The sequence below is a fragment of the Phalangium opilio genome, unplaced genomic scaffold (assembly GCF_054372755.1).
Source record: "Phalangium opilio isolate 3A_F unplaced genomic scaffold, DU_Popi_V2 ptg000079l_1, whole genome shotgun sequence".
Lineage (NCBI taxonomy): Eukaryota > Metazoa > Arthropoda > Arachnida > Opiliones > Phalangiidae > Phalangium > Phalangium opilio.
Window position 1 is genome coordinate 6789831 of NW_028324187.1, and position 20240 is coordinate 6810070.

General features: G+C 36.0%; 1 protein-coding gene across 2 annotated transcripts in view; it reads right to left on the reverse strand.

The window, feature by feature from the left end:
* The window catches only part of LOC149654517 (epidermal retinol dehydrogenase 2-like), a 35965-nt gene that overhangs the window by 12557 nt on the left and 3168 nt on the right, over window positions 1-20240 (reverse strand). For both annotated transcript variants that reach the window (XM_089846090.1, XM_089846089.1), the window contains exons 2-3: window positions 2642-2771; window positions 2460-2574 (exon numbers count right to left, since the gene is read on the reverse strand). In XM_089846090.1, coding sequence (XP_089702216.1) covers window positions 2460-2574; window positions 2642-2771 — 245 coding nt within the window. The remainder of the gene's footprint in view (window positions 1-2459; window positions 2575-2641; window positions 2772-20240) is intronic.

The following is a 20240-nucleotide window of genomic DNA, read 5'->3' on the forward strand; positions in this document are numbered from 1 at the left end:
TTTGAAAGTTTTCCTCTAAGCCCCCGGTGTGCGCGCGCATCTTTATCTGCCCTCTTATTGGTTGAAACGTGAACTAGAATATTAGGAGGAAAACAGCGAGAAATTCCAAAATACCTTGTCAAAGGTTGTTAACTTCAACTCCACCTCTTTATACCCTCTTTGCTAGAAGCGAAGATGATAAATACGAGAGACCAAAACATTTCTTTGGAACTTGGAATAATTATTAGCGTATGAAGTTACTATGGGGGCCTCTCCACGCTTGGCTGCTACGTAATAGGGGCCTTAAGGGGGCCCAAAGTGTACATTCCTCAATCGAGTTTCGATACGAAAGCTGGTCCAACGAATTTTCCCAAGAGGTTTATAAAAAAAAAAAAAAGAAAAAATGCCTAAATCCTTATATAACAGAAAAGAAAAAGGAATTCAAGGGTACTTTTCTTCAGATTAGTTTTTTTCATAGTACCAGCCAATAAGAGCACGAGTTCCTTTGGTCAAAATGACACTCCCGAGGAAGCTATAAGGGACCAGCACGTTTTGAACAAAAACTATATGGTTTACACAAAGTTTTTGGGGACCTTTAGAAGTTAATTACTTTTGAAAAGCATCTAAGAAGAGTATATTGACTTTATCCTATACTATAAGTAACACCAAGAATGCATAAAGCTACTAGGAAACATTGCGCACCCATGATAATTTCTATGCGGGTTTTGTGGGCGTGGCATGAGAACTTACTATCCGTCATGCAAAATTCTGACGTCTTTCTAACTGTAATTTCATTAGTATAGTAACGAGAGGTCGGTAACGCAATAACCCAAAAGTATGTAACGAAACAACTTCGAAATAAATTGGAAACTCAGCTAGGACTATGCGGCAAAGTGATTATAATGTTTGAGTGGCTTGTACTCGTTCTTAAAACTTAAATAGCTCTCGCGGGGTTACTCAAGAAGTCTGACTCTGAACTGAACATTTATATACCAAGGAACATTTGGTCGCAGCTTCGCGAACCAATAAGTATAGGATAAAGAAGCAACGTTCTAGCTAGGCGACCGGGTTTCGCCAAAATTAACGGTAACGGGTCAAGGGATCCAACGTTTTAATTCCCCTCCAGGCAGATAGCCGAATATAGATTGGTTAACGGTACCCCTAAAGGACTTGCGTAAGATTTACCCCCAAAAAGAAGCCACTGAAATGCGGTACTAAATAAAGACTGAAAGCCACAGCCTTGGGACCGACTATTGATAGAAACAAGATGAGCAGGACATAAAAAAACCTCTAATAGAACATTTTGAAAAGGGGGTGGGGCGTAGTATAGTCCACTTCATTTAGGGTTAAGAAGGAACATTAATAGGACGGTATGTGAACGCAAAGACGTTAAATAGGGCTTCACAGTTACCAATCCATCAGGGCATACTAAAACCTCTCATAGAGCCTTTTGAAAAGGCCGGGGCGGGGCGCAGTATCGTCTGCTTTTTTAGGGTTAAAATGGAACATTGATGGGACGGTATGTGCATGGAACAAAGACGTTAGATATGGCTTCAAACTTACCAGTCCAAGTTACCAAATTTGGATTAGTAACTTTGAAGCCATTAAAATCTTTGTTGTCCATGCAGATACCATCCATGTTCTGTCTTAAGACATCAAGGTGGTTAACCACCCACTAGACTCCTCTGTTTTACCCCCCATTCTCAAGCTCTAGTTTGAAACAATAATTGGTTGACCAGCCAACAAGCCAGATGACGACAATACACGTCAAATATCACTAAGTTCCCCCACGGTTTAAAATCGTTTTACTCTTCCCAACCCTCTGTAGGTAAAGACTAAGAAAGAAAAAAACGTAGTCGAGAAAAGGCTTCTTAAATCGTGTCGAAAAACAATTAAAAGTGTAGAGATGGGTTCTGGTTTAGCTATACCTTGACGGTAATCGAGTGGAAATTGAAAATGTTTTTCTTGCACCGTTTTTTGGGGCAAACTGATTTTGGAATTCTTTTGCTCAAGCTCAAAGAAGCAGCTCGATCATTCCTCTCCGAGCGTTGATTTTGGTGGCAGAAACCGAGTGCAAAGTAATGTAAGAAAAGTCAAGGAGATTGTAACACTAAGGTGGAAATTACATTCCTAAATGCAACTCGAGCGTTAAAATAACTTCACAATCATAAAGGGCAAGAATCATATGAAGCCTTTGTTAGCCCTGATGACGACTCGAAAGTCGAAATACACGTCGGAAGCCATTACACTAAATGCTTTATTTATATATTATAATAAAAAGATTATGTAGGCCTAGGTATTGTAAGGGATTTTTGTTAGGCCTAATTCAAAACTAACGCCACGTGCTTACCGAAATAAAGGCGCGGACTGGATTTGGCGCCAAAACGCAACTTTTCTCGGTTTTAAAGCTTTTGAACCATATTTAACCAGATGCGAAAATCCAGAGAATCTAGTTCAAGAAATATATCTCACGAACTTACCCAGTTCTGACTCCGTTAAACATGCCGGTGGACGTGAAAAATGGGCATACGACTGTACTATGGATTCCGGAATGACCTTCAACTAGGAGTTCCAAACGTAGAGCTTCCTCGAATCCTGTGACACGTAATTAAATTAACGATTAAAAACTAAATTTCGGTTTAAGAAAAGTTTTTTTATTTACCAATTGCGGCAAATTTGGAAGCGCAGTAATCTGTCAATCTAACAACACCTGATAGTCCAGCCATGCTTGATATGGAGACGATATGACCGTGATTAGCTTGAATCATGTCAGGCAAAAAGGCTTTGCATGTCTAAAACAAACATAAAAAAGAATCTCCTTTTAGTAAAAAATACTTATGAAACGTATCTTATTTAGCTTTGAATACTCTGTGGGGTGGTTTCTCTTAATTATCTCCAGGGATAGATTTAATTTAGAAGTAGGAATGGAGAACGGTTAGTATTTACTTCAGTCCGACTCATAGCCCAGTATAGAGCCCCTCGATCCCTCCAACACGTAACGAAAAGTTTGAATTATCTTATTGGCTCACTTAAACTACGTTTTGTTGACGTTGCTCACGTGGACGGCCAAAAATACGTAGTTCCATTTTACCTCTGTCGCTATGACCCGCCTCTTCTTTCATACCCCCCCCCGGTCCCGTGGAAGGGGGTCCGAGACTTTGACGCGCGCCCTGATTCTCTGTTCTCTATTCCTACTTCTAAAATTAAATCTATCCCTGGTCTCTCTTTAACCAGTTTTAATTTACTAATAGATAGCCGGAAGTAAAACATCAGTACACATCCTCAATTTGACCTACAAAAACGTCATACTCGACAGATCCAACTCTCGATACCTGCATGGGAATTCTACACCAACCAGGAAGTTTTCGACAGAAAAAGTGAGTAAACAGGGAAAACTCCAAGGAAATAACTTCAATCTAATTTCATTCTTGTTTCTTAAGTTCATTTATAACCTCCCTGCAACTTTAGTTAAGTATTTGAGAGCCTTGTAAAGCCAAAGTCGCTCACATACTATAAGAATACGCAGAACAAATAATAGAGGGGTGCGACATTCTATAAAAAAGCCTACGATATTTATTAGAGTTTTGGCGAAGATTTAAACAGGATTTTAAGTAAATGCCAGACCCCTCTGATAAAAATTTGATGAATCGACTCGTTACATTTATTGTTGTCCTAAATAATTAGCGACAAAAGAACTTTTAAAGAGTCGCGGTAGACATTTCCGGCTTGTCTATTTGCTTAATTATGAGCCTCTAGTCAAAAATTGAGCGGATTGAAAGCCCTTACGCGGTCTGTCGTAACCACGAAACCTTATAGGCTCTTAGCACATTGTTAAACTTCAAAGGTAATTTATGCACCCGGGGCCTGATCGTCTTTGTAATTGATCCGTGGCAAGCGTCAAGGGACTATACTTAACGTCTTTTATTTACAATTTTGGGTTAAAGCCAGATAGATTTTACGTCTTTGTAAATAATGTTGAAGGGTTATTTGAATTGAAACTTGATAATAATTAAGTTTAAAAAGGCTTTGAAGTTTATTTCCGCTAGTAACCTGACGGCCATTGAACCTGCATGTTTGACAACAACTCAATCGACTCGAGATTTGAGTAACAATCATTTATAAGCAAGTCGAAAGATAAGTTATCATTGCTAACAATATAAGTTAACAAAAACTAGCCTATACTCTAGGCCTACTTGTGGTGTTGACCTTTTCAGTTTAGTAATAAACATTTGAGTCAAACTAACCGTAACAAATGCTATTTATTGAAGAATTGAAATCATAAAGACAGTAATTTAAGAAACAAGTGAAACGTTTCATCACTAAACGTATAATTAACCGCGTGGCTGCTCGAACTTAAACTTACACGACATCAAATTATTAAATAACATTCAAAAACCATAAATAATTTGTAGGCCTAATCCAAAATTACTTTATTTCAATTTTACGAATTAAAATTGAGCTAGAGTTCAATCAATTCCATGCACTAAATACCTAAGCCTAATTAATGTAATAATAAGTATACCAGAGAGGTAATTTAAGCATTAATTATACATTGTAGCCATAAAAGTAGTTTAACTTATTGAAAAATGCACCGAGTTCAATTCTAATATGCTAAGCCTAATTCTTATAGGCGAAAGTATTAATTACACATTTAGGTCACACCAAGGTAGCAATTGTAACAAAGAAAAGTTTGCGCGCAATTATTAATTAGCAGTATCGTCATAGCGAAAGAAAAATTTTCAGGACCCGCAATTTAATTTCCGGTTTAATAAAAGGATGAAATTAAATTAATCCATTCAAACCGGCATCATATTTTTGACCTTGATTTGATGGAAAAACAAACTTAAAACGAAATAAAAAAAACCCGTGGGGTTAATTTTTATTTCACATCATTTCCCTTTTGACTTTGATTTGAAAATGAATTTAAAAAGTTTTGGAGTTTATTTTTGGAGGATAAACACTCCTCTTGTCCTCAACTCACCCTTAAGTTAACTTATCAGCCTTAATTTGCACCACTAAAGTTACTATACTAACCCCTAAACTTAACATAGAGTTTATGATTAAGAGAACAACAAACTCCGAGTGAAATGGTAATATTTTACGAATGGCGGGTCACTCTTCCTAAAATATAAGAAGGTCTTTCCTGTTTTTATTTCAAACTAGTTTTCTTTTATTTCAAGAATTCGTCAAGTTATGAAGCGTATTTTTCTCCAAGGGCGTAACTTTTGGGTCGGCAGAGGGTGACGTGGTGTCAAGGTTCCTCTAGAGAGGTTTCTGACACTTGGAAAAAAGTTTCAAATCCCTTATTGTATAGGTGGAAATAATAATTCAAGTTAGGTCTAATTATTGAATACAGGATTTTAATTTTATTATTTAATTATTATAATTATTGTTTAGTGGGGATGGACCTCTTCCAACTGGAAAAGTTTCAAATCACGTATTGTAAATAGCAAAAATAAACGAAGTTAGGCCTAATTATTGTTTACAAGAATTTTAATTTCATAATATAATTATTATAATTATTGTTTAGTGGGGATGGACCTCTTCCAACTGGAAAAGTTTCAAATCATTTATTGTAAATAGCAAAAATAAACGAAGTTAGGCCTAATTATTGTATACAGGATTTAAATTTCATAATATAATTATTATAATTATTGTTTGGTGTGAATGGACCCCGTCCAACTGCATGTAAAGATTCAATTTTATCAACTGCAATTAAATCTGAATTGAGTAATTTACCTTGACATTCCCCAAGCATTTAAAGTAAACACTCTGCTGCACTTAAAATTAAAAACATATTCGACTAATTCTCGTCGAAGTACTATTATGTTGCTTGAGAGAAAAGGTAATGGAAAATTTCCAGACTCGTCAAAGTTTAAAAAACATCTTATAATACCCCCTGGTGAAATATAAAAACACTTAAATCTTTGTATCTGAAGAACTTAACAATGTGTAGTATATAACCTTGGTTGGTTAATTTATTTCCTTAATTTCCAGACCAAATCTGAGTGTATATAAATATAATTTCACAGGGTCAAAGGTTGTAATCCAGAGTACACTCTGTAATAAAAAGGTTACTTGTCTTGATATTAAACGCGGCTTAAAATATTCCTAAGCACGTTTAACAGAGAGAGACTCGAGTGCATAATTAATTGCTGCGTTGTGTTTAAAGCAGGCAGGAAACCCACCGACCTAACTATGAAGCATAAAATCACGTACTAAATTTGCATAAAAACTTAATATTTTTCAATACGAAGAGCCTCTGAGAATTTCCTGGGTCTTTGTAGTACGCTGTTTTTGAAGGGATAGTACAATAAAATCTTTTGATATTTCTTCGACCCAACTTTCAATATTTGAAATTCATAGTAGACGACGTTTTAATTTTGACTGATGAGTTTTCAGTCGAACCACGATAATTCGAGGCATAAGTTCATAAGATATGTTTCATAAGTTTGTCATTGGTTACAAACTGGAGTTTGTCATGAAGTGACGTAGGTGATAGATTCGATGTAAAGCGATGCCTGGTGACTGGGGCGCTGTGAAAGGCTTAGTAATGCAGACTAAATAGAATGATGGAAGTCCTGCAAAATTAACCACCGAGTGTAACCATTCAATTCTCGCCTGGCTCTCGAACTAGAGCTTAGTAAGTCTCTAGCATTACGAAGTATATGTAGTGTCACGCTTATGGAAGGAACATATCTTATAAACTTATGTTCAAGGTAAAGATTATTAAAATAATTTTCAAGTTCATATCTAAACTTAATTTCAAATACATTTCTATAATTTCAAAGAAAACCTGGCAACGAACGTGCTTGGATTACATATGACAACTTATTCTTTTCGTAGCCGTAATTACCGTCGTTTAAGTTACTAGTCTCTAAAATAAACCGGCCTAATTGATGTACAACGTTTAAGCAATTTGAAGTTTTCTCAAAATTCATGTGAAAGTTTCAACAAATTTCGCTAGAGAGAGATTAAGTTGGACAGAATTTAATAAAGATTTTGATCGATGGCGGTTGAACTTTAGAGCTTGTAAATTTCTAAAATAAGCAAACCACAACGAAGGATTTACAGGGCTTAAAGATAACTTCAATCTTTAACTTAAAAGTGTCAGAAAAGTTCCAAAATAACTTTTAATCAATACCAAAATTACTAATCGATAATTGCTAGGCCTAACGTTATAATTTTGTCGCATTCCTAATATCAAAAAACAACTAATAATTTTTCTACTAATAATCATTTTGCTAATAAAGATGACAAAGAGATCAAAAGGTCAAAGGTTTTTTTGGTTCACCCTCATAAATTAATTCGAGGGTCTTGATTAATTTGAAAGAGAAATGAGGTCGAAAGTTACACACCCCCTTCAACCAACCAAGGGTCGACCGGGGGGGGGGGGTACGAGAAATAAGAATTTCTTAATTGGAAAAGAAGAAGTTAAGAGAGGCCATCAAGAGGCGAAAGAAAATGGTCAAGACCCTAACGAGAAAGGATTGATTAGCACACGCATTACACCAGATTTTAAAAAAGTACCTCTAAAGAGTCATTTAACAAGCGGGTAAAGTGGATTTAAAGTTTCACAAAGAATCAGCTATCACATTTATGATTTTAAAGTGAATTGAGTAGACAAGTCATCCATGCTAATGTAAGATACCAATTTTCGAAGCCTATTTTACTTAAGTTAATTTTAATCACCACTCCATATTTGTACGAATTAATTGAAACGTTTTGTAATTAGAAAGATAGCGATTGAAACTAAAAATTTATGAAAGAGATTGAATCTATATGACCATGACGCGAATCTGAAGGAAGGGATTGATTTTGGTAGAAGATTGAGTGAGCTTCCACTCTCCTCTTTCAGACACAAATTATTCCTAGATCCTCATCCTTTGTTAAGCCTAATCATCACTCGCTTGTACACTTCTCCTCCATAACAACATCTGCCACCACGAGTATTTGTCCGCTTCAGCGCATCTTAAACTTACACTAAACTTTTCCGAAAACTTCAAAACTACATCATTGAAGCCGATTTGTTTTGAAGGGGAATTTTGAACCAGTTACATTGCAAGGTCCAGCGGTAATTTTGAAAAAGGTATTAGTGTTGTTACGATTATTGTAAACTATTTTCTGAGAACTCAGTTTAGTTTTATCATAAGTCCATAACTGTCTCCATAAGTATTGGAGACGCCCCTCTAACCTTTAACCCTAACCTATGCAGACTCGACCGAGGAATGAAAATCATAGTAGGTCAGGCATGATTTTATTCAGTTTCAGTTTAGATAAGCAACCTTGAAACTAGCAAATGCGCAGACAGAAGTCTCTGTAATTTTGTCCAGCATTGTTATTATCGATACAATAGGCCTCTATGGGGAAACCCACACTTATGGTTAGCGTTATAAGGCTAAGATTTTATAGATCCTTAAGTTCTGTAATGGAGGCAAAGAAATCCAAAGATTCAAGTACTGTACTTTTTTTAAGGGTACGTTTTGATGCTATAAAGTTGACTTTAAACGACTCAATGGCCATTTCGATTTTTAAACAATGGTGTAGAGTGCAACTGGGCAATTTATATCCTGGCTATTTAGCTAAAAGATTTGACTTGACCTCTTTGGGTTATAACTACGACATTTTAATTCAATTAAGTAGAAAGTTACTGTATACAATTTTGTCAGAATTTGCAAAAAGAACATCACCCATTATCAAAATAGCCTGTATATTTTTAGAAACTTAATACTTATGATAAAAAAAAATTTCGAACGATTTTATAATTAGGCTTAGGTTTAGGGTACTAATTTAAGCACTTCATTAAATGAGATAAGTGACTAATAATAAAATATCTGATTGTAAACCGCAGGCAGATATGACTCTATTCACTCTAACCCTGAAATTGAAACTCCTTCGACCTCATTCAAGCTAAACATCCAAATAAAACATCTAAACAGTCTATCGTCTACAGACCCTTCAAAATAGGTCAATTGGTCTATTTCTCTAAGGGCTATTGGTTACGCATATCTATATATATCTACATATATATTTGGGTCCAGACGGTTTTAAGCCATCCTTTGAATATCCCATCAATTTTCCAGCCAAAAGGAGCGAGGTTACCAAAAAAAAAAATAAAAAATAATACGAAACCGTTTTAAAAGTTAATCTTTCCTTTAAGATGGGCCTTGGCAGTTTCCCCGATAAGGTTTTATATAACATCTTATATAGAAACACTTTACAGAAGTAAATAAGTTAAAGTAAAAGGACCAAGCCAGACGTAAATTGGATACGAATATTTACTTAGCGGAACCAGTAGCGAGCTGGCTCTAGAAGGCGTAAGACACCGTTATGAGGTCATCAGGTAGTAAAAAGCCGGCTTTATGCGGTCCCTTTTTCGAAACATTTAATCAGGCTCAAAAATTATATACATTTTAAAGGCGGTGAAACCTTACGATCGTCGTAATGAACCTCTACTGTCCATTTTAAACACTTCAACAAATGGACTTTTAACAAGAATCTTACAGTACAGGTTGTTTATAGAGGTCTTTAATAAGAAATTCTTAGCTCCCTTGATATTTGATAGGCCATCTGATACTGTAAGAGAAAAATAACACCCAAGCACCACACTACCAGCACCATTTCAGATATCTCTTTTATACCAAGATATGCAAATACGTTCATCTTCACCTCAGGTCCCCCCACCGCTAAAGTAAATAGAGACTACATAGACTTATAGAACTGACCAACAATCTCCACGAAAAGGATGTATCTTTAGAAAGATTCACGCAATAGATACGTTGTTTTTGAAATATTTAGATCAGCTCTCCATTTCGTATTTGCAAGTGGAGAGACAGAAAGAGAACTTGGGTTCAGAAGAGGCGAAAATATATAGGAGTGCCATCAGAAAACTGATTCTCCTCTAAGTTAGTGTCTTCAGTGAGCACAGATAGAAGGGGGCTCGGAGAGACCAAATTCTCCGTCAACCCCCCCCCCCCCTTTCAAAAAGTTCACCGAGCGCTGCCAGTTTCGCCAATAGGGAAACTCCACCTCCTCTAACGTTTCCCCCTTAAAGGATCACGTGACGTACTGCTGCTCCCCTAGGTGAGTGCGCGTGAGAGACAGAAACTACTGGGCCATTCAAGTTAACTTCCCCTTTCTCAGGAACTTAGTGTACAATTATGTTACTTCTGCTAGCACGTATGGAAAAACGGTCATCGGTCATTTTGACCGCGGTTAAGGGGCTGAATTCGAGAATACCGCAATTCGGGAATCCGAGACCTTATAACCGAGTGGGGCCCATCATTCTTGGGGAATGCGTATACGGAATCGCATCGAATAACCGACTATTACTCGAGTCAAAGATGAACGAAAAAACACTTTGATATAACGAAACTCTATCATCACTCTGAATGAATGAATGAATACTTGGCTTTTTCTTTTGGTTATATCTCGAACTTCGCTGTCGTCTAGCAATGAAGAAATAAAAAATATCTGTGAACAAAATCGGAAGTGAAATAGCGCCTTCGAATCAATGAATGTACTATTAGTTAGGTTAGGTTCCAAGCTACATTCGGTTGAATGAGTTGCGGTCTAATGGTACTAAATTCTTTCTTCAACACATCCGAAAAAAGCACAGTGCAAAAAAATGCACTCAAACGATTTAAGTTTAAAAAGGTTGCACTTTTTATGGTCGAATCTCACTAGAGGAAGCTTTGAGAGTGAAAATACTTCGGAATTTGGTCACTTCCGTCATCATAGACAAAACACAAGAATTGCGGAAGAAATTAAGACGTCGTGTTTTCGGGTTTTTGATACGCGTACAAGGAAAATTTTGTACCGAAAAAATACTTTTGTATTTGAGAGAAAATTTTGAAAATTGAATAAAGAAACAAAAAGCACGTTTCATATTCGTATTCGCAAAATCTTAACCTATAATATCAATAACCATAATTTTAGGTTTCAAACTTCTCCGTTTTGTTCTAGGCCTAAGTGTTACGTGTTTTTGAAGTTGACCGAAAAACGTGTAACATTTAGGCCTAGTCAAATGTTAAGCCCAGTTTGAAAACTTAAAAACGCTCGTGCTTTTTATCTCGCACCATTTTTCCTCCGTTATTAATTCCTTACTCTACAACACGAGGTCAACCAAATGGTCGAACATTTGCAATGCGGTTTAGTCAGTCGAGTCTTGGACAATATGCATCATTTTGATTAATGTCCGACTTGTACAACTACAAGTTGTAGTACTATACCCACCAACAACTCAAGAATTACATTACGTCATTCCTTATCTATATTTCATAGTTCTTCGAGACTTCTAAGATCCTCTGAATCAAGATGACCATTTCCTTTCGCGAAAAAAAAACCAATGTCTTTACAGAATGGTTTAGCTATTACAGAACAATAGGATAAGTACTACAGAGTTATGCCTCGGAAAATTAAGTGGTTTCTTCACTATTAACGAAATGATTATGTAATTGACGTTCCCAAATGTTTAAAACTATCAGAATCTTGTGGTACACGAAAATATAGGGTGATTTTGAACAATAACCTCTTACGAAGTTCGATCTACATCCTCAAATTACGTACCCACTAAATCATGGAAGCATAATACTACTTTAGCTAAACCATTCAGTCGAAATGGGGGTGTTAAACCAAGAGCCATAACCTTGGCATCGCTAACGACTCGCTGTCAACAACAAAAAAGCTTAGAAAGAAGGAAGAAATTGGATCTGTTCCGAAACGCCTTCTAAAATATCATAATCGACTCTAGGCGGAATCTCTTTTGCCCAGATGCGAATTTGAGGTCCAAAGACTTAGCTAAAGAACGTCAAATCAAACGCTCAGCAAACGAAACGCGTTTTACGTGTAAAAAGCACTCTTACATGAGATGAAAATAAATGACGCCCTACAACCTAAAGGATGAAAAAGATATTGAACAAGTTGGGATATAATACGTTATAACTAGGTTTCACTATAGTATACGATGACCCATTATATCTAAGTAAAAAACTGAAAGACAATGTAAATTCAATTCTTAGGGGATCATCATAATGTCATAGAACATGTTAGACTCAAAATTGATTGCCCATAGAACAGTCACCCCGTACTTTGGTCCTACCACGTTTTTGGAACACCCCCATGAGATTTATGATAGAATCTGAGTATCTTAACCAGGCCCACCCTTCTTCAAACAAACACCTCAGTTTCATAAGCTTCCTTTTATGATCCCCTATGACGTGGAAAGAATCATACATATCCTTGGTACCGGCAAAAGTTTGTTCTAATACCTTTAACTCGTAAGAAACTTGGGTCTGGCATCTCCGGAAGTTATATTGACGCCCGGGCTAACGGGATTTGTTGACTTAAGCTTGTTGTATAACTGCCTTCCTACATGAACACCCCATAAAAAAGGCAAAGGCCTGTAGGGTGAAACGTCTCTGATATAACCGTATAAAACATATCACAGAGAGAGACCGTATGGGGTCATCCTTTAGCCTTCTTAAGTCCATTGATCTTTATTTGATAGATAACCGGTGTGGCCCAATAAGGTTCAAGCTGCTACGAGATAACGAATACGCGAGGCGCATCTTGGGTGTTAGGATTTGTTAACTTGTGTTGCGAAACAAACTGATGTAAAGACTTAAGGTATCAACCGTGATAGAACGATAACATCGGTCATGGACACCTTTATAAAAGGTTGTTCTAAATTCCTCCCTTGAAGTCGAAATGTAGCTATAGCAAAATAAATATCCTGAAAAACCGATATAGTGAACAAAATAATGTTACTAAAGTTATTGTAACAATGCAGTTTTCTTTTTACCGCTAAACAATTCTGACAAGGCGTAAAACTCACAAATCTTATTCTTTTCGTATATTTTTCTTTAAAAAAAATTATTCCATATAAATTTAAAATCCTGGAGAGAACAGTTAAGTAACGCCATAAAACAAACACCAGTACCACACAAAATTCCTCTAGGGTGCCCTTACAAGTCAAAGGAAAGGTTTGAATCTCGTGCTTTGTAGAAGAATAAAAAGATATTTTACACCATGACCAAAGGGAAATCTTCTCAGTCTAGGAAGGAATTCGGTATGTGAGGATTCCTTCCTTAGCAAAAGACAAGCTAGCTGCGATATCATCCAGATTCGGAGAGACTGTGGGACTAGGGAGCAGGTGGAATGAAACATAAAAAGAAAGACATCAGGATTTTTGCGAGACGACTGTTGGATTAATCTCGCTTCAAAGAGGACACGAACATATCTTGACAGATGAGACAATACCATCCATACCAGGGGTGAGGGAGGGGGTGTAGAGAAGTAACCAAGTCCCTTATTGTGTTTTACTTATATCTTGTGCGGTCCCGGCATAAACCGTCTCCTGCAGGGTTAATTCTATAAGGAATTGGTATAGTTTTTCCAGCTGGTAGCCCTGCTCGTATTCGGGAAAATTCCCAATTTTGCCGCCCTGATTAGAATTACAACCTTTTTCGTTAGTCACTGGAATGCCATACATATATCGAACATGGTCGAGGGGCCAGTCACTCGGTGTAATCGGTGTACCTTTTACTGTATTGAAGTGATTACGCGTACTATTTGAAAACTCTGCCCTTGACAGTGCTAAAATGATTACACGTAATCCGTAATCGGTGTACAGAGAATCTGATAGTGATTAGCCCTTCGACCACCATTGAGCCTTAATTATTATCGACTTAACAATTTGCAAATTGGGGATGAGTTTTTATTTTAATTACGATTGTAAAACGATAACAATAACCATATCGAAACAAACAAGTTGAAAATCTTTAAATATTGCTTTGCGTTATCACAAACCGTAGCACAAACAAGTGTTTTTTGGGGGTTCCTTTCTGGTCTACGTGACATTTTACGCGTACTCCAGAAGGAAAGTTGTTTGGAAAAATAGATTGACCCATACAGGGTCACCTTCAAAAGCCAGGTGGGCCTCAACCGTTGAGATAACTATCACCATAAACTCTACTCGGTCTCGATGGCCTCTTCTTACCCTGAAGGCAAGAAACTGCCATTTCAAGTAAAAGTTAACTTATTCTTAACTAAAAAGGATTTAAACTTCAAAATGCACAAAAGGGTTTTATCAATGGTACTGACAATGAATGGAAACGTGAAACTACTAGAAAATTAGGAGTGTAAGCTATTATTCAAGGTGCCATTATTAGCACCTTTGATGGGATAGTCGTATCTGAATTGAATGATTTTTTTGGCAAAATACTTTGATATAAACGTGTCATATGCTTTGAGAGCTACAGCGATAGAGGAAAACCACGTGACGTGATGTCTAAATTGTATTGTCAAAAGTTGACGACTCAATTTAAATTATTGGGTAGTGTCCCTTAAAATTCCACGCTATTAAAATATGACATTGAAAAAAATAAAAATAAATTCATTTGTCAATTTTTAGAACCAAATTGATTTTATAACGACAATAAAAATGAAAACATGACGCCAAACGTAAAATAAATATTTTTAATTATAAGTTAATAGTTTACTAACGATACCAAAGTGATGGTTATCCATCACACTTTTGCTCGAAACTTGAAATTCTAGTTCAATAAAATAGTAAAAAAAAACTTAAGTGGCTTTTATTGACATCATCATCATCATCATTCAAATATTCTTAAAATTATGGTAATACTGAAGGATTAATGATTTATTTCATAAGGAAAACGACCATTATCTAGGCCTAATTGTTTAGAGAAAGAATAACGAGATTTCCTAAATGTTTCACTCGCCTTGAAATTAGAAAAATGATTATATATGAAATATTTTCCGTTTTCAGTTTTTCACCGTCCCTTGGCTTTTATTAAAAAAGCGCAATTTAATTGCGGAATGCGGTTAGTTGGTTGGTTATGTCTTCATTTAACGCAAGCAAAAGAGCTAGTTTGCAAACGACATCAGCAATTTCCCGAAATATTTGAAGGAAAACTATGTTATATTAGATCGAGTAGAGTGTAATTAATATAAACCGGATCTAAGCAAAAAAGAGAGTTACATTTTCCCCTGCTAGCTTTTGGGTATAAATGCTTCAAAGTTGAGAGAGAACCTGTCAATCTTTACCTTAGAGCCTAAAGAGAGATACAGAAAGACGTTCTACCCTTTGGTAGTGCTTGTAAGTTATGTTGAATGTATTCTTAGGGCTACGAACAACCTACATCGTAGAAATAAAAGGTTTCTCCTTTGGATGATGCGACCAAACCAAAAACGTGCAAAGAATTTTAGAGAACCCAACATCTCCGAAAACAGAGTTAGAGCTCGAATACTTCAAGTAGAACTGCAACCATGATAGTAAGCAACTTAATTGCTAGCTTCGATGCATCATGCAGGGCCGTCGAGAGAGGGGGGGGGGCATTTCGGTTAGTTTTCACGGGGCCTGTACCTTCTAGGGGCCCCGGGTCACCTGTAAATCTGTCTTGATGGGGCCCGTGATTTCGTCAATAAAAATGACTTTCATTTCTACTTTAAAGTGGAGTGAATTCTCAGCTCGCTTTTTACATCAGAAATATGAACAGAATTTCAAACCAAGTCCAAAGAAATCGCCACTTAAATCGGTATAAGACCTCTCCCCAAAAAATCCCACCTAAATATGATACGTCCTGCTTTTTCTCATAGATCTTTTACATTAATGTAAACCTCCGCGTAGGTTTGTCCACGGGGCAAATTACAATTGACTTCAATCGCGATGGACCTCGTGCATTTTTTACACAGAAAACTAAGGCCCTTATATCATAGTCGAGGCACATAACCGTGCATTCGAACAGAGTAAGTTCTCTCTCTACCTAAAAGGTTAAAGAGAGTGGAGTATCGGTTGTAGATAGCTTACTTTGTATTAACCTGTGATGTATTAAGGAACATCGGTACGGAATTCCAAGTAATAGCGTTTCGTAAGCAATGGACATCTCTTTCAATAAGATATTCTAGCCTTGCTTGGTGCATAAGTTCCTAAGATATGTTGGCCAATAAGTTTATCACTGGTTACAAACTGGAGCTTGTCATGAATGAGGTAGGTCATAGATTCGAGGTAAAGCGACAACGCCTGGTGACTGGAGCGCTGTTAAAGGTTTAGTACAGACTTAATAGGAAGATTCAAGTTCTGCAAAATTAACCACCGATTGTAGGACTTCAATTCTCGCTTGTCGTTCCCGAACTAGCTCGAGCTGTAAGTTTAGAGTTAGCATTAAGAAGTATAGGAAGTGTTATACTTATGGAAGGAACATGTCTTATGCTTGGTGTTATAAGGGAGTAGAAACCTGCTCGTAGAGTTTCTAAGCTATGTATACACAAAAACATCGCACACACAATCTTGGCTCTACATAAGTAATTTGCATGAAGTTTTAAATTGTTTAAAGAAAACATTTATATTAAACTTTCAAATTATAGAGTAGAATAGCCTTAGGCCTAATGGTTATGGTATGGGTTTGTCTGCTTTCCAACCTTGAGAAAAACTCAACTATAGGTCACTTTTTAGTTTTTAATCAATAATTATACGCAACCAACAAGGAAATTATGTACACTAAATGCAAATTATATATATGTATAGCGTAAATGCCAATTAATTTAACGCTAATGTCACTAAAAAGCTTGAAACACACTTTGTTATCGTATGTTGTTTTATGTAGCAGGAAAAAAATCCTTTGGCTCCAAATCGGTTTACAAATTAAACTACAACGCTGTTAAGTTTGATTGAGTGTATTTTTACATTAAAAATTTCCTTATCATTAATGTATGTTTCAAGGTAAATAAATTGGCATTTCGAAGCAATTAAAATAGTAAAAAATAATGCGTAATGAAGTTCTAATCGTTGTTAAACATAAAGGTCTAAATAATTAATATTTAAGGAAAATTTCAACTGAAAAATTAAAATAATTAGAGAAATTATAACGATGCTTTATATTAGAGTTTTAAAGGTTTTAGTTTATTTCCTCGTTCTTTTAACTCTATAAATTAACATTAATTATACAAAACTAATTATAAAAATTAAGTTCGCGGTTCTATGAAAACTGCAATTTAAAGGGAAAGTACTTAAGTTATATTTAAATTGTTTCCTAGAAATTTTATTTTTGAAAATATAATTTATATTAACCTTCGATATCATATGTAACATGTTTTGAGTAAAATTTATGGTGTCGTAAATAATCCGGAATTATTTTACATTTTATTTTTTATTAAAATAAATAGCTTGGTGAAGCTAACCTTGACACGGGTTAATTCCCCATAAAAACAAAATTAAAAAATTATATATACAAAAACTTTCCTTGTATATTAATATAAGCTTAGAAAAAATTTAAATTTGAAACAAACAACTTATAGTTAAGCCAAAACGAAACCCCGCTGTGCGTTCACCTTCAGGTCAAATATAAAATACCTAATCTTAAAATATTGCATCAACGTCATGAAGTATTTTAAAAAAGATAGGACCACCTGAAATCATTCTAAGCCTTTGTTTATGTGACCTCACCACCATGAGTTACTTCTAAGATGATAGGACCACCTGAAATCATCCTAAGCCTTTGTTTAGTTGACCTCAACAATAGTTACTTGTAAGATGATAGGACCAACTGAAATCAACCTAAGCCTTTGTTTATGTGACCTCACCAGGAGTTGCTTCTAAGAAATTTTGAAGGAAATAGGCCAGAAGAGAGTCTGACGTTTGAACACCCAAAGACGCTAGACTGGTCTTCAAATTATAGAACTTTGGGTGCAAGACTGGCAACTTTGAAGCCCTGTCTAATGAACGTCTTTGGGTCCACTTATCGCCCTTCAAGGCTTCTTCTTAACCCTAAATCATGCAGTAGATGCTAACCATTAACGTATTTCATTGAGTGTTACACTTCTTATTGTTTCCTTTATCCCTGATGAAATAAACTAATGTAATCAGTAGTAAAATGTTTTGAGGATATCCGGTCTTTAGGCTGTGGGTTAGGAGGGTGAAGCGAGCCTCACCTTGTCAGTGAGTGAACGTTAACTTTAATTAAGTGTAATTTCCAAGAGACCGCCAAGAGGGTTAATGCTTGCCACGCGAGACTATATCAGCAGATCGAATCCGGGTCTCTCTCCCCCAAATCGGGAAAGTTTCTCTGGCGCTGCAAATAGGTCAAAGGCTTCGACACGTGCAAACCTACTTTCCATTGCAACGTGTCTTCCTAAAACGCGTTTTTCTCTCTTGAAAAGAATTAAAACAATAAACGCTAATTAGCACGACCTAGCTAAGTACTCCACTTCATTTCATTATATAGACGTACAAATATTTAAATACTAAAACCGGCGTATGGTGGTTTGTTCTTAAGGCACAGTGTTAACTCCTGAAATTTCCGAATTTGATGAACAAAACTGCGTGGTTTATAATTTTATATCATTAGCCATGGTAACACTACATGGAAAGTTCTTTAGACGTCCTTTGGTGCATGGTTGGGATCGTGGCAACCATTTTAATTCAAATAGCTCTGTTCATGCTTACGAAAAATGACTTTCAAGTTTCGAAATGAGTGTTATTGGTAATATCTGTTTTTGTCGGATATTACAGGGTTAAATATGTGTCGATTTTAAAACTAGTTTTGTTTTTCATTCTAATCGATTACTTAACACTAAATTACATATTCAGTAATTCAGACGTCAGCTTAGTATGAAACCGAGATTTCTGAACTGATAATTAACTAACGAAAACATATTGAGTAATAATGCAAATTTCATTTTGAAATCGGGTTATATTTCTTTTAGTTTTTCTGCCAGTGGTACGCTATGCAGTTTAGAGATAAATTAATTACTGTTGGCTTGCCCTTTATAACCCTCTGTCCAGTGCAGGAGGTCATTCCCTGAAATATTCCGGGAACCCCCCCCCCCACCTTGTTTTCCCTATAGGGTTTACGGTTTTGGTGGACAAGGTGCGTTCAGTCGCACATACCGAAAATGCATGTTACATATAATTAATGTGACCGGTTTTTCTCGCTGAACGCAGACAATAATGCCGCCATAAATCAATTTGAAATTTTGAATTTTGAATAGCCAAGTTTTAAGTTTTTAAAGCATGGTTAACGTGGTATTTTACGCTACAACACGTAGCTTTTAATGTTAGGAAATTGTTTTTTCCCCGGTTTTTGAATTTTGATAGTTTTAAAACCGAGATAAACTTTTTTCTAGTGATTCACTCATTTTCCTTTTTCTTTATTTCGCCATTCAATTTTATATCAAATTAGTCCGTTTAAGGTTTGACTAAGAAGGTTAGGGAACGATAAAAGTTTTAACTCCACTCGGGGTTTGACTAATTTAAGGTTAGGGACCCGATAAAAGTATGAACTTCGTCATAATAAAGTTCCAAAGAACAGCCGGCGAAGTTGGCGCCAAAAACAAGAGTTAGCCACTAAGCCTATTCCCCTAAAGAGTGAAAGAAGACCAATGCCTTCTTTTCACTGAAACACTCACTGTCTTATCTATCTCAAGGCCTTGTTATTAAAACTACACAGGAAAATAAATCGTGACTGACTTCACGTTCATTTGCTAAATACGATAGTAAACGACATAACAGATTGCGCAACGTTTCAAGTATTAGGCCTATATGTCATAATTTCAAAAAGGATTAAATTTTGAAATATTATTCATTCTAATGTCTCAACTTCAGACGAAAACAAAACCGAATTAAAAGGGGCTAAGATACTCTGTGTCAAAGCCTGTAGTTAAAGAACCTTGTGGCGAAGGTACGTAACCTAGTGCTAATCTGGGTTGTAACAGATTGCGAAGTCAAATTAAAACTATACGCTAATATCTCCGCCGGGAGGAGAATATTAATGGATATCTAATTCTCACATTTTCACCCGCACCAAGGATACTAAAGGGAAATTTTCCCTTTTTTATATAAACCTAACAAAATTTAAGGAGTTTACTCCGCTAGTTCATACAATCATAAGTAAATAAACAACCCTTATAAGTTAAAACAAGCGACTCGAGGGTCTTAGAAAATGTAACCTTATTTTGAATTCAAGAAAAAAACAGTTCTTGGTTCCATTACTACAATTTAACTTATTGTGTGGTATAATTAACTTATGGTAAAGTGTGGCTCGCATCCAGCTGCTCGTAAACGGTAAACTACTTCATGAATATTTAACGAAAAAGTTTGATAAAATGTTCTTTTTTTTTCATCCAATATCTATTTCAGTTTGAAGGAAAAGTTGTATCAAAATTTCTTCTTTTTTTATGGGGGTAATTTTAGATATGCTAATTTGTTTTTAAGCTATATCGGAGTTAATTAGAGCGATAGG